Raw genomic sequence first — 15,481 nt, forward strand, 5'->3', positions numbered from 1 at the left:
AACTGCAATAAAGCCGAGGGTGCGCGGAGAAATCCACTCGCCCCCCTCTCACTCGCTCTCTCGTTTGTTCTGCTCCTCTGTACATTACTAATCTTCAAAAGCCCCCCCCCCCCCCCTTCCACTACACGAGGAATATTCTTCGCTCCCGCCAATCGCGTCCCACCATGAGCTACCATCAGCAGCCTCTTTGTTATTTCAACTCTTCTTCATAGCTTGAAAATCTTATCTCTCGCGCGCGCACGGAGAACGCCACGAATTCGTGAAACTTTTTCAGGGGCGACGGTTGAAAAACCCTTTGGATTCGTTGTTTCTCTCCGGAAAGAATGATTTTTTGAAATCCGTCACGGAAGCAGGGGAGACGTATTCTTGTTATACGCAGTTGAAGATAGAAATATCGCATGCTCCGAAAAAGCTCGAAATATCCATCGAAGAGAAGCGCGAGTGCGTTCCGAGATATTTACGTTTTGAAGGAGGAGCACGTGGATTTCCAAAAGGTTGCTTTTCCTTTGATATAATTGAGAAAATATCGTGACTCGTGCGACGAATGCGCCCGGCCTCAATTTATCCCGTAGCTTTCGTTGACTTTCGACGACGAAGAAAGATAATCGCGCCTATTCAGAGTTCTCATACAATGACGCTTATTTGCCTCGCGCTCTGATTGATGGAATTAGGACAAGTTTCGAGCTAAAATAGGTCGCATATACTTATCTTCGCGGGCCATGAGGCGCCATGTACGGACCAGAGAAGTCACGTAACGTTGCAGACTGCTCTCCCGATAAAATGTATTCCTTTGTATTTTACTTCCGCAATGCCACCGGCAGAGATGCTCCGATGAGAAGAAAATTCTGTCGATAAACCCGACCCTCGATCGGGAAAGGTCTCGCCCTTTTCTCTCTTTATTTCCTTTCGTCCGCATCTTTCGCGGTGCCCCACGATGCGAGATTAGATACAATATTAATGGGAAACAGCCGCGCGCGGTTTATCTCCGGGGCGAGGCGAACTTGTTCTTTCGACTGTTTATAGCGTGCTTCCGTTCCTCACTTTCCCACATTATACCGCGAGTATAAACGCGAAGAGAAGAAAATATACTCTCCTCTCGGACGGCTCGAAAGAGGCACGCACAGCGCAGAAGATTTCGAACTTCGCAAATGCTCTTGTGTATTTCAGATTTTTGTTTTTTCTCTATTTCAATCGTACGCGTACTCCCGCAATGATGCGCATCACGCGCGGCGACAAGAAAACTACAACTTTTGTCTTGCCGATCGCGAGATTACGAGTCCAAACGCGAAGAAGCAATTCCGAATCGAGTCTCCGGTATATTTTATTATAAGAAAAAATGAAGCTGATTGAAAAGCTGAGAAGAACGAGAGCGCTACGCCTTCGGATACACGCGCGCCGGCTCTTCTATCGTACGTTCCCGAGTCTCGCTTGTTTAGTCTCGCGTGATGATTCAGTAGACACAAGATGTGGATGCGTGGCCTTTAGAATTTGAAAAATCGATCGAATATATTAAACAATCCTCGGAGAGATGCGCAAACGTCATGAAATTCTGATTTTTTCAACATCTCTCCCCGAAACGAGCATTTTACAATGTTCAATTGTATTTTTTACATTTACAATTTAATCCGGTAAATGTCGGCGAAATACGAGTTGAACGCGTCGATCGTTTGAATCGTCATTGAAAAACTTGAAGTATACAGTTTTTATTGAAATTCGATTATCACGTACGACGAATGCGCAGTTGAGTCCTCTGCTTTAAAAAAGATCGAATTGCTGACGACTTGGCGAGCCTGTTTCAGAGGTCTGGAATTAGAATTGATTGGATAACTCGAGCCAGACAAAAAGGAAAGGCCGGTATAATCGTGTGTTCCTTCAAGAGATCGTAAAATAATTGTCCATAACGAAAAAAAAACTTGATTCGGTCCGGATCGGTTAACGCGTACGGAAGGCTTATTGCGGATCGATCCACCCGAGCGTGCACGCGAATCGGAGCCACGACGATCGGAAGTCCCTGTCGTGTATTTCTGTCATCGATCCATTGTCGCGCAGTATACTTTTGTATTTATATCTTTGGTTGATTCTTCGCGTCGATGCACCATTATGAATTACGATGTATAAATGAGGCGCGTTCACGCAGCAGCAGCAGCAGCACGTGTCTCTATACATAATTGCTGCGTCGTGCAAATTTGCGGTTCCCACAGCTCTTTCTCCTCGTAATATTAGATTTTTTTTGCGGTCGCACCACGTGGCGTAAGCTTTCTCTCTCTCACTCTTTGTTCCAGAGAACAAATTTTACTCACTGAAATATTTTAAACCACGGAGCTAAACCGCGCGGATGGAAAAGCGGTTGTTAAAATTTCTCATTACTTTTCGTTCACGCTCTTCGCTCTCGCGCAAATTATTTGCGACACCTTTGTCATTCGTTTGGAAACGTCGATCCTTTTTTATTTATGCCACGACCCATTTTTATTCGAAAACTTTATATTTTTCAATGCTTCATCTCTCTTTTATACATTGAACCTTTATCGTCAAAATATCCGCAACGACGACGCTCTTCTCTTCGTAATAAAAATAAACTAATTGAATTAGTGGTTTACGGGAAACATTTTATTATGCCGACGAAAAAACTGCGAAGCGGATTTTGAGGCTGGTGTGCCGCGCCCGGGCTCAAATTCACGAAATGATATATGCGGAAAAGAAACACGTTTCAATTTCCGTATTGTGCGCTATCGCGTTCGCAAAAATCGATTCTAAGAATAATTTCAAACGTCACATATATTGCGTCTAGTGAAGAATCGAAAAGTTCGGGATAATGTTGTACGATTTCGCGAATGGAAAATAATTGAAAAAGTGTCGACCGTTTTTTTTTTATTTTTATTTTTATTTTTATTTTTTAATAAAATCGTCGAAAAGAGTTAAAGTTGTGCTTTTACAGTCTTCTTACATTTTGAAATATGTTTGGAATACGCTTGTAGGAAACGCGAGCGCGAAAAATCGATTAAGATTCATTGATCCATGAACGTTGTCTTAATTTTTGAATATATGAATAACTGAATTTTCTCTCTTCCTCTTCAATTATCGTGATATCTACAATACGAAGTATCCTCGATGAGTTCCTGTGATATCCACTCTTCGTTGGGCGTTTGATTGGACAGGGAGGCCGCCTTAATCTCGACTTCCTTCATTATTCGTATGAGATTACCACCTACGAGTTTCTTTATGTCAGAGGCGGACCATCTTCGATCCCTGGTCAATTCGGCGAGGAGGAGAGGATAGCCCGAGACGTCCGGGAGTTCGGTCGGTGGGCTGTACACAGCGACGAGCACAAAAACGTTTTTCATTAATCGTTCTTTCCCGGTCATTCATGCGGAGTATGAAAAAAGTTGCTTGATTTTCTAGTATATGTCAAGGAGTTAATTAATCGTGAAGAGACATGCCTCAATATTCCATCGTAACCAGCACCCAGCCCTACATGATTAACACCCGCGGTTTTCCGTATGTGATTGATGTGGGCTGTAATCGAAAGGAAAGAAAAAATTTTGTTTCTCAGATCCTATCATTTTTCTCCCTTGGACTTGCATTACTTGTGTACGTCTGCGATTAAAATTGTTGAAATTTTAAAAAAATGCAAAAAAATTAAAAATTGTGATGAGCAATTGAGTTTGTCACCGCATGCGAATACTGTTAAGGAGGTTTCGGTACAGGCGATACAACGTTGCCATGCTAAATCATGCTAAAAACATGAAAAATTTCAAAAAGTTCAGAATTTTATAAAATTTGGTGAACACATTATATAGTGCCAAATTTGACAATACAATTTTTTTAAGATTTTTCTTCTATACAGTTATCGAGTAATTGATCACTAAAGTTTCCATGTATATATAGGTATACGAAATTCCGGGCATAAGAAATCTGCTTTAATGCGTAATTACTCGATAACTAGGTAGAAGAAAATTTTGAAAAAATTTGTGTTTTCGCGCTTGATGCTGAAGAACATTATCACCAAATTTCATCAATTTCTTAATATTTAGACTTCTGTACCGAAACTCCTTAAGAATGCAGCGATGCAATCGCAGTTGCATGTCGGAAAGTCACAATAAGTTTTTAGTCCAATATATGCTATATCGTCCGAGGTGTATGAGAGGTTTAAAAATCGTACCGATCACGTCGTACATCGAAGCTTTATCTCCGCAGCTGAGATGAGCACTGTCGAAGCTGATCATAACCAGACCACCGTTCACGGACTGGTGAATAAAAGCAAAAGGTTGTGAAAATGTGACGTTCTCGAAGCACCCAGTGACAAGAGATGTACTTATTAATCGGTAAATAAGGTTGCGGACTGACCAAATTTCGCAAGACATCGTCGGGCACGTTCCTCGATGAGTTGCACAGAGCTCTCGCAGCACTGTGAGAAAATATAACAGGAGCTTTTGTTATCGACAGCGTGTCTCTCATCGTTCTTATAGAAACGTGGGAAAGATCAACGAGCATCCCGAGTCTGTTCAACTCCCGAACTACTGCTTTCCCGAATTTCGAGAGCCCGTCGCTGTGGAAATCCAGGGGTGCGTCCTCGTTCGGATCTTCCACCGAACAAGAATCCGCCCTGCGTCAGTTACAAGGTTAACTACATTTTTATCAATAGTTTCTTGGTTCGCTTGGGATAATCGCGTATTCTGACAATCGCGTCAACATGATTGATTTTCATGAATTCTCGTATTTTTCTTTCCTTTTTCTCAGTTGAGTTATCGCCGACGTAGCTACATAGCGACGCGTACATCGACGAACGACGCTCGAGTTTTCTGCTTTTATATGTCGGTCATTCCATGTCAATTGAATCGTCACGCTCTTCGATTTTAAAAATTTTTTAATATGTTTTTATACATGTTAAAAGAAGTCTTCGGTTACATTTTTAGCTCGCTATCTCCACCCATTCCGAAGTCATCGATTCATCATCATTCAATCTCAAATTCGAGTCATCATCGATCAGTCTCAAAATATTGAAGGAATTACGTAATCTTAGAATAAAAATAAATCGAAATGACAAAGAAAATAAGTTTTTTAATTTTTTTTTTTTTTACTAGAAATTATTTGAAGACCATCTTGCAATAAGGCTCAAAAATTTTGTTTTTTAACACAGAATTTTGTGAATTTTTTTGAAAAAAATCGAAAGTGTCGCATTGAACGAAAAACCAATTTTTTTTTACTAAAAATAGCCGAAATAGCATTAAAAAAAATTATTTTTCCGTTTTTAAATTTTTATTTAGAAAGAAGGTTGAAAATTTAAAAAAATGATCCGTATTAAGTGACATTATGATAATTATAGTAAGAGATATACATTTTTTAAGCAAAAATCGACGACTCCGAAATGGGTGGAGATAACGAGCTAAAAATTTAGCTGAACACTTCTTTTAACATGTATAAAAACATATTAAAAAATAATAAAAATTGAAGAATTTTTTTTTTGCTCTCATAGCAGAAAGTATTGTCGTCTTTTAAAAAAAACGGGGTGAAAGTATTTTGCAAAAATAGTTTTTCAAAATTTTGTCGAATTCAAATTTTCTCTTTCCGAGCCTGGAATTTCATTACAGAAGACGTTATAATTTGGGATTTTTCTAGTTTTTCCATATCTGTTATAAAAATTAGTAAAATATTTTTACTGAACTTTGATGGAAAAGAAAATGCAAGCCGATGCTTAACATTTTTTAGCTCCAAACTGTTTGAGTTTCTACAGGATGGCAGTTTTTTGTACAATTCCGATCTTGTTAATTTAATTTTTTTTTTCATACCCGCAAAAATTACGAGACCGATTTTGGAAGTTTGATGAAAAATATTCGCAATTTTGCATTCATTAGTCTACATTTTTTTTAACAGGACTCGGTCGAAATATTTACTAATTTTTATTGAAATCAACCGCTTGAAAAAAACGCAAAAATATTTGTTATTACATGTAATTTAGAGAAATTACCTTTTTTAATTTCATAAATGTACAGAAAAAAAAAGAAATAAATTATGCGAGGCAGCCTTTCAATTTTTTCGAGAGTCACACACTAACACTTTCTGCTGTGATAGCCAAAAAAAATGTTCGCTTCACGATTTTTGAGAAAAAAGCAGAGAAATATCGAAAAATGGTTCGAGCATTATTTAAAAATTTTTTTTCAATCTGAAATTTTGGGAAAATTACTATTTTTTAACGGACTTCCGTTGAAGCTCCGAAAAAGAAAAAAAATATCTTTTTTTTGCATCACCCTAATATTATAATATACTCTACGCACAGTCGTAAGACAAAAATCAGTCTTTAACCAGTTAACTGGTAAGGACGCATATATGCGTTTTTTCCAAATTTAGATGAATTTCGATGAAACTTGGTATCCGAAGGTTTTCTGGGCCGCTGAATCCGAATCTAAGGTCTAATTTTGAAAATTCGGAATGGTGGATCCAAGAAGGCGGACTGACATGTAAATGATTATTTAATTTCGATAATATATTTTCAACAAAATTCCCCCGCTATTAGCTGGTGACTGCGTAAGTCACGACCCCAGAGTGTGCCACGTGGAGGCTGCGATAGGATTTTATACTCCCTTTTTTCAATGTTTTTTTTTTGTTTTGATTTTTGATTTTTCCCTATTTTTCTATTTTGTTCTGTGTTGATTTTAGCCTCGAGATGAATCCTTGCAGAACTTTTTTCCCCTTTTTGCATTTTCATTTCCTTTTGTCCATTTTGATTTTCTTTTTTGCATTTCGATTTGATTGAAGCGTTGAGCATTGAAAATCAGAAATATCAAGTTATGACGATTTTCGTACTCGATCGTACCAGTTTTGGCACGGGAGTGGATTCACTCGCTTACCAGTTAAGTGGTTTTAAGATCATAACTCAACGGAGATTCAACAGTAAAAAAAATGATTTATCGGTTCAATCGATTGAATAATTAAAAGTTGGTAATATTTATGTATATATTTAAGTTTGATGCAGAAAAGAGCTCGAGTCCAAAGAAATGGATCGTTGTTCGGTGAGTGCGGGCGAAGTATAACGATAAATTTAGCGCATATCGCTTATTTGATAAAAGTGAGAATTTTCGTAAATGAGCTTGTACTATACTCACCACGGAGTATTGCAACGGTGCGTAAGAGTCATATAGCGAGCTCCGAGAAGGTGAAAGCTTCTCAAGACTGCCATCGAAGCTCCGATGCTGTGACCACCCTCGATCCCAACGAGACTCGCTAAAACCCCGTCTTTGTGGGCTCTCTCGAGTTCTTTGCTGGACGTAACCAGTCTCATTTTGGAGGAATACTTGGATGTCAATCGTCGCACGACGTCGATTTGCTCCAGAGTGAGCTGCACAGCGTCGAGAAATTGTGCCTCGCACGGCACATAGGCCGACCAAAATTGAGCTCCCATATTTCCCTGGCGCAATCGCGACAAATCCGTTTGCCATTGAGGACCGAACGTCTCGTTTTGGGAGAGATCCGAGTCAAATGGAAAATCACGAATGTTCGTGTTGCCACGATGCTTGCGAAGATTCCACGCGAAATTGTTGTGCCTGAAATCGATATGTACGATTTTTCTTCCCCCCCGCGCGACTATTTCATTTTCGTTTTTTCGACGAAGCCTTTTTTTTACCCGTCGATCAACGGCGTCTCCGACAGAATCCTCCTGACGACCTGGAGCCTCGCTTCCAGCAAATGCGAGCTTCTTAATTCGAGAGCCAAGGGAAGTCCGACTCCAGCTACGAGAGCACATCCGAGGAAGAAAAGTCCTATCATCACGAGCCATCGTCGTCCTAAACTGCGAACTGCAATTTTCACCAAAAACATTATTCGTATAATACCTACGAATATTTATAGTCAAATATTTTTCTTTTCAAATTTAAAGAAAAATCGTATAAATACCCAGCCTTCAAATTGGCTTTCGCGAAATCGCGATCTTTTGAAAAATCGATAAAACCCCTTAATTCGGAATAAAAATTTTGTATACCCCCTAAACTCGGGGTATTTGCGTGAGCGCTCCTAAATCAAAGTCCTCCAAATCCTTAATCAAAAATCAATTTATCCTTAAGGAGGGTGGATCGCGACGATATACAATGTCGCCATGCTAAAGCATGTTAAAAATATTAAGAATTTTAAAATTATAAGAATTTCATAAAATTTGGTAAACGTATAGTTTAAAAATATATAAGCCAATATACATTTTTTTTAGATTTTTCGACCACATACCTCTCGAGTAATTGAATACTAAAGTTCACGTGTATAAGCATACAGTTTACAGTTATACATCTCGTGCATAAGAGCTTCGATTTAAGGGTGAATGATACAAAAGTCGAAATAATTAGAAATTGATGAAATTTGGTGATAATATTCTTCAACATCAAGTGCGAAAACACAAATTTTTTCAAAATTTTCTTCTGTTTAGTTATCGAGTAATTACGCATTAAAGCAGATTTCTTATGCCCGGAATGTATACCTGTATATATGGAAACGCTATGCTCATACACGTGAACTTTAGTGATCAATTACTCGATAACTGTACAGAAGAAAAATCTTAAAAAATTTGTATTGTCAAATTTGGCACTAAAGAATATGTTCACCAAATTTTATAAAATTCTGATCATTTTGAATTTATTTATGTTTTTAGCATGGTTTAGCATGGCAACATTGTATCGCCTGTGCAATATATCCTTAAGGAGGGTGGATAGCGACGTTACATAGTTGCCATGCTAAACCATCTTAAATACATTAAAAATATCAAAATTATAAGAATTTAATAAAATTTGATGAACATATTCTTGAGTGCCAAATTTGACAATACAAATTTTTTAAGATTTTTCTTCTGTACAGTTATCGAGTAATTGATCACTAAAGTTCACGTGTATAAGCATAGCGTTTATATTCCGGGCATAAGAAATCTGCTTTAATGCGTAATTACTCGATAACTAAGCAGAAGAAAATTTTGAGAAAAATTGTGTTTTCGCATTTGATGTTGAAGAACATTATCACCAAATTTGATCAATTTCTAAAGACTTTTGTACCCAACCTCCTTAACGCTCAACAATGCGATAACCATGTGGTAAAAAAAAATTGAAAAAAATCGTATTTGTGTACTCGATGCCAAAGAATGGTATCGCGAAATTTTATCAAATTCTGATTATTTTGATTTCGTGATCCACCCTCCTTAAATACTGCGCGTACGGCTCTTTGTTGATGAATGTATTTTAGTTAGAGGTATTGAACGAGACTGATGAGACTTTTGTGATAACTATATATATATAGTATTGTGCGAGAAGGGACGAGAAAAATCGATGATCCATGAAAAGAAATTTAATCGCCGGAATCTTGTCTCGCGCGTATAGCGCATGCAGTATAGCGTTTCGGTACTTTGACTTTTATTTTACGTAAGGACGATGATCGTGGTTTTCGTGCAAATTATTCGCTTCCTAAATGTGAAACGCAATTTAATCGAGCTGAGATTTCTCGATGAGAAAGTATCTTTCATCGCCGGTCACCCAGAACCGATAATACTCGGATCCTCGACATTTCGTCGCATACGTCAAACGTACATTTTTCACCATATATAATAAAATCTTGATCTAAAAATATCGCGCAGCAACCTCAGTGCGACAAGTGCCTCAGATTTTCCAACTCATATTTTCCGGCCCCTGCTCGAATCGTATCGAATTTGTAATAAATTAAAAAAAAACTAACTCTCAACGAGAAATTCGTTCTTAGAAGACGATGCACGCTTTATTTCGTATATTATCATTATCATTATTTTGCTATCGACGACATTCCGATTATATTTTATAATTAATAATAAACATCATTTAATCTAACTATCATAAAAATGATGATGAAGCTTAATTTCATAAATTTACAATTCTCTCGTAGAAACACCAAACTTACCAGTTTCTCTGTTAACTGTTTTGTCCTTATCGTGGGGCGACGTAACAACCGTATTTTTAACGTGATGTATCGCATCTCCGTTCGGCAATTTTCTCATCAATTCCGGGGAAGAAAGTTGCAGACATGTCTGAAAATGTAACTTGGATTGATTTCTCTCTCTCTCTCTCTCTCTCTCTCTCTCTCTGTTTTCATCTGAATTTTCGATAAAACGAATACTATATTTACTATCATCGTGCATTATTTCCGCATTCTAATGCAAATGCGAAATAAAATTCGAAGGAATATTTCAAAATTGATCTTCCGCAATCGTCTTGTTTTTCTTTAAATTTATTTGAATTTCGTTGTGGTATTTAGTCACATCGATTATAACGAGAATGGTAAGACATTGAATATATATATATACCTCAAGTATATCGACTTCCTTTCGCCGCGGAGGTGGTGAATGATAAACCATTCCGTCTTTACTGACTCCATAAAGTTCGAACATGTCACAACGTTCCGTATCTCCTTTCGTCGCTTTCTTTTGTTTCGATCTACTCAATTTATCCGCAAAACTAACTGTTTTTTTATAATCCAGCGTAATGTTTATTTCGCGAGGTGCGAACAGCGGCGAAAGAACTCGGTAAATAGTTACCCCGAATGACGCTCGTCGTCTGTACCAAGTCCCGTCTCAACGCATGCGCCAACCTATCATATTGATCGCGTATATACGAGAAAGCATTTTGAATTTTTCAGAGATTTCATTTTCTTTTCCTTTGAATATTCGTAATTCATTCAGAAAACAATGAATTAGATCATTTCCGGAGTCTTCGGGACGCGATTCAACGTTCATTTTTTTTTTTTTTTTTTTTTTTTTTTTTTTTTTTTTTTTTTTAGCCCACGTATAAAGGTGAGGCCAATAAAAAAATAAATAAAAAAAAAACTCATCGAGTCAAATTGTTGGCAAAATCAACCAAATTCTTCTTCTTCTTCTTCTTCTTCATGTTCTCCTCGCATTTTCATGTGATTTTTTTTCCAATTATTCTAAATATAATATGAATCTTCTTTGGATCAAAGTTTTCATTTCGAAATTGCGAATCCTCGTCGAAATGGCGCATTACATATAACGACGGAATTATTTTCAATACACTTTTCGAATCTATATATTTTTTTTAATTTTTTTCTTTCCCTCGATCGCGAAATGCCACACTCGATATTTTGAATTCGTAAGTAACTGATCATTCTGCAGAGTTTTTTAAATCCAATCGGTGAAGGAATTATTCATATTTCTAGATAATGAAACGTTTCGAACATTATTTTGAGGATTTGTTTTTTTTTTTTTCAAAACAACGCACCATGCTATACGTGTATAAATTGATGCTTAGAACACGGATTATCTTGTATACATGCAGATTATTCTTGAGATTTTTCATACTGTTTAAGCGCGGCTGTCTCTATAATGTATCCGAGTGAGCCTCGAAAATTTCTTGGAAACATTTACAAAGGAGCTCAATTGCGTTGATTCATACTCTAAGAAATATACGAAGATGATAATTTTCCTCCATATTGAGTCCTTAGAGTCGAAAAAAACAGATTATAGTCAACCCAAGTTCGAATATGCGCGCGCATCCGAAAATCGGAACGTCCGTTCAGAGACTTCCGGTTGACGCGCATACGCGATTGCGCGTACGTATTTATTCCCGCTGATCGCGCCGCCTCCGTACGGCCATATTGTTTGCGGTTTGTTTCTCGTTTCTCGTGCATGCTCGTCACTTCGTGAAACTCTAGGCGCGCGAGCATTAATCCTTCGCGTTACTCGAATATTAATTTAGCAACGAACGTGTGTCGTCGTACGTGTTAATAACGCGACGTTATCTAGCCGGGCGACAATCAGTGTGTTCATTCCGCGAGTGCTCGTGGCAAAATCAGCAAAAATTTCGCGCAAAGGGATCATGAAGAAGACGAAGGACGTGTCGGACGAGGACGAGTACTCGGCTGATGATCCCGAGGAGGTAGAAGGAGCATCAGAGGAGGATTGGAACGCCGAAGCCGGGGCTGAGGTGAGTTTACTATCGTAATTTTCCAAATTTTCATCCAAAATAATCTACTCACAGAACCGGTTACAATATAAATTCAAAATGTAACTGAACAACCTGCTACATTTCCAATGGGCATCAATGAATCATTCCATTTTGTGGTATACCGTCAACATAATTATTGCGCGTATTGAATGCAGTGAGACAAAATTCATATACCGTTTACGAATTAATGCTCCCCAATCGTACTGATTAGTTTTACTATATACGTCCCTCTCGCGTCGATATTTTTCGAGTTCGTATCTATGTATTAACCGTTCTGCCTAACACCTGCCCGTGCATAATTTCCATCTCTCTCACATTCGTGACAAAATCTACGCTGAGAGTAGACGCAAAGGGTAATTCTGAATTTACTCGTGCGCTTTCCGAGGATTGAGGTTGCTAGAATGCGCGCGCGCACCGGCGTCGTTGCAACGCGATTGTCGCGATTTATTATTCTTTATTTGTTGAACGGTATTCTTTGAATCAGTGGAGTTCCACTGTCTCTGCAGATATTTATACACTTCCGTTTATTTACCCCATCCGAAGCCTCTACCTAGCGGATATAGAGGCAAAAAAATTGATTCCACAAATAGCTTTGTTTTCTCGGCGAATATTTTTTAGCAATATGCGCCGCCACGCTCTAGTTTGCGATTACGAGATGGCATTTTGCCGGCCGGCCAATGGCGGTGGCGGACTCCATTATTTTCAAACACTCCATGCGTTCCTTTCTTCGTATCGCTCATGTTCCGCGTGTTCCCTCTCTCCCTCCCTCTTGTCAAAATAATAATAACAACAACAACAATAATAATAATAATACTCATTCGCGTCGATATTATTTCGGGATATTTGTATAAAGAAGAATTTTTGATTCCCCATATCTTTAACGACCTTGTACACGACATGATATCAACATCCAGTGGTATTAATATTTATGACGTTTTTTCAGACTACTATATGTACACATTTTTCAACTGTAGAAATAAAAAATTCTGCAAATCAGTGAACATGATAATTAGAATCACGAGATTTCAAATTTTTTATATTTATGTTCAACTTCATTGATCGATACGAGCTTTTCGTTATTTCCATAATCCATAACTTATAAATTCTAGACGTAGATATATTTATTCGCTTTATATTAGTTAACATATAACACCTTCGAGACAACTTCAAAGTATTTTACGTAACAGTTCAGCTAATTATTGAGGATGAATAAAAATTTATTGCAATATTTTTCTTCTGTTTTCTAAAAGTTACTGAATATTCGTTGGTTAAAAAAACATTTGAAAACTGTTAACTGCTGATGCAACTTGGTTAGGGTTTATAATTTTATTAAAAATTATTGCATCTCAAAGGAAATACTTGATAATTCGTGTCAACAAAAATATACAGCAAACTTCAATAAATAGAGTTGATATAATAAGAAAACATGTGCAGAGGATTGCTAAAATATTTGCAAGAGTGGTTAAAACCTATTAGTTCCGCATCGTTGAAAAAATCATTGATTCTGACAATAGGGAGGAGCTAAGAAAAGGCCACAGAGAGGATCGGCAAAGAAACGACAACATTCGGAAGAGGAGGAGGAAGACGAAGAAGAAGAAGACGAAGAGGACGAGGAGGAAGAAGAAGAGGATGATTCAGATTCTGATACTGGCAAGAAACCTAAAAAGAAGAGACGTTCAAAAAAAGATGAGGAAGAGGAGGATGATTCCGATGACACTAGCTTCAACGAATCACCGGGTACTCCACCAAAAGATTACACGGTAAAATAACAATAATGAGAAATCCATTTTCATACCAATTTCATATTTATACAGATTTCAACTAAAATTTCTTGTATCTTCTTAAAACTTATAGTCCGGAGCATTCGTTGTTGCGAAAGCTGATGTTGGAGGTAGTACCGATCCAACCTTATGGAGGATAGACGGAAAAGCCCTGTTACAAAAATACTTGCCCTTCAAGGAGGAGGGAAAAACATTGTACAAAAGCACATCCACGGTAATTATTTGTTCGTAAGTTGCCACAACGTAAAATGAAGGATTTATCGTTACTATACACTGTGACTGTATTTTCAGTATTCTGGATGGTCTATCAATCACAAAGACAAATACTTAGCAGCTCAGGTAACCTTCAAGGTGCAGAATAGGATGGAGACAATCGTCGAACTTCACCTTGACGAGCAACAGCAACAGGAAGTCGTAAAGTAAGATCCTTTTTTTCCCTGTCCATTAACCCTCGCCCATTTCCCAAACATACGAAGATCCCCCTCCCTATTCCCTTCTACAATTAACCAACCCTCTGGGAACCTTTACAGCGCTCATCGAATCAGTTCCCTCAACGAAAAAATGAAAAAGGAAAGTGCAAACGCAGACGCAAAAAGGTGTGAGGAATGAAAAATTGTGTTTCTTTTCTCCTTTATTCCAGGTTAGGAAAAGAGGAGGAGTAAGTAAATACCGTAGCAAGAGTGAATGTTGTCATCTGTTTGTATAAGTTTTAAGATACAATTAAGGAATACAGTTTAACGAGAGAGTGACGAAAAAAACGAATATGCAACGATGAGGACAGGAAAAAAAATCGCTCCTTTCGCGTCAGCCCTGACCGAAAGATAAATTGGTTTCTTGTTTGCATATACCGTCGAAGATTCGTGTTTGATGGAAAACAATGGAAAATAATAGAATCAAATTTGTTGCGTGTTTATGATTCGTAAAATACGTAAGTTCATTGAATCGAGAATCATTCGAGGGAGCAAAAAACGGTTCCTTTCCTTTATCCAGCTCACAATATTTTCTCCCACTGTACTCGTTCCTCTGTCCATTTATCCCCAAGGCTCCCGATAAAAAGAAAAATGAAAAGAACAATACTTGAGGCATTTAAAATATAAATGGTTACTCTATAAGTCATTGACCTCTTACCCTTGGCCCTTTGACGTTATCTATTTACGAGGACAAAAGCAGATTTGAAAATGCGGATGATTGTGTTGTAGAAATTTCTTTTGACATTTTGGCGGTGTGAATGCTCCACTTTATTAACTGTAAGAAACAAACAGGATCGAAATCATGGATAAGAAAACACAGGAGACCGACCTGTAACTTCCAATCATTGAGAAAAAACATATATAAAAAAAAAAGAAAATCTTAATTCTGCATTTATACGTAATATATTTTGGATATTCGTTACGTTGACGAAACCGTGAATGGAAAAAGTAAAAAAAAGAGAACAGAAACAACGGAACCACTAACATTTGTTTACTTCAAAATTGCGTGATCACAAGTCCGAATACCATTTTTGTAATTACAACGGTAATTAATTATAAGCAAACCAAACAACTTTTATTTCCGTTCTTTATAATAATGAATAATAATAATAATGATAATGGTAATAATATTGATTTAAAAAAATAATCCAAATACTAAAAATTAAAAACCCGTCGAAACTTATGAATTATACGTGACTCGTATCTGAATTCATTTTTCTGCATAAAATATTTGTGAGAATAAAAACTGAATTGTCGAAGAGAGGCAAATGAAAAA

General features: G+C 37.5%; 2 protein-coding genes across 2 annotated transcripts; one reads left to right on the plus strand and one right to left on the minus strand.

Annotated features, from left to right (window-relative positions):
* Nucleotides 1-2,856: 2,856 nt before the first annotated feature.
* LOC122416129 (dipeptidase 1-like) lies at nucleotides 2,857-10,560 on the minus strand. Its single transcript, XM_043428831.1, has 8 exons — nucleotides 10,298-10,560; nucleotides 9,895-10,021; nucleotides 7,619-7,790; nucleotides 7,101-7,538; nucleotides 4,345-4,603; nucleotides 4,160-4,244; nucleotides 3,438-3,513; nucleotides 2,857-3,306 (listed from the first exon to the last, which is right to left on the minus strand). Exons 1-8 carry the CDS (start codon nucleotides 10,379-10,381, stop codon nucleotides 3,072-3,074), a joined length of 1,476 nt encoding a protein of 491 aa, XP_043284766.1. The 5' UTR covers nucleotides 10,382-10,560; the 3' UTR covers nucleotides 2,857-3,071.
* Nucleotides 10,561-11,602: 1,042 nt separating this feature from the next.
* LOC122416464 (nucleolin-like) lies at nucleotides 11,603-15,481 on the plus strand. The gene is made up of 4 exons (XM_043429453.1): nucleotides 11,603-11,933; nucleotides 13,469-13,714; nucleotides 13,809-13,949; nucleotides 14,027-15,481. Exons 1-4 carry the CDS (start codon nucleotides 11,826-11,828, stop codon nucleotides 14,156-14,158), a joined length of 627 nt encoding a protein of 208 aa, XP_043285388.1. The 5' UTR covers nucleotides 11,603-11,825; the 3' UTR covers nucleotides 14,159-15,481.

Source organism: Venturia canescens, chromosome 9 (assembly GCF_019457755.1).
Source record: "Venturia canescens isolate UGA chromosome 9, ASM1945775v1, whole genome shotgun sequence".
NCBI classification, from domain to species: Eukaryota; Metazoa; Arthropoda; class Insecta; order Hymenoptera; family Ichneumonidae; genus Venturia; species Venturia canescens.

Coding starts and splice junctions, on each gene's coding strand:
- LOC122416464 (XM_043429453.1), top strand. CDS start 11,826: ATGAAGAAGACGAAGGACGTGTCGGACGAGGACGAGTACTCGGCTGAT. Junction 13,715..13,808: donor CTCCACCAAAAGATTACACG/GTAAAATAACAA, acceptor TAAAACTTATAG/TCCGGAGCATTCGTTGTTGC. Junction 13,950..14,026: donor TGTACAAAAGCACATCCACG/GTAATTATTTGT, acceptor CTGTATTTTCAG/TATTCTGGATGGTCTATCAA.
- LOC122416129 (XM_043428831.1), bottom strand. CDS start 10,381: ATGTTCGAACTTTATGGAGTCAGTAAAGACGGAATGGTTTATCATTCA. Junction 7,539..7,618: donor GAGACGCCGTTGATCGACGG/GTAAAAAAAAGG, acceptor TATCGATTTCAG/GCACAACAATTTCGCGTGGA. Junction 3,307..3,437: donor GGTTACGATGGAATATTGAG/GCATGTCTCTTC, acceptor CGCTGTGTACAG/CCCACCGACCGAACTCCCGG.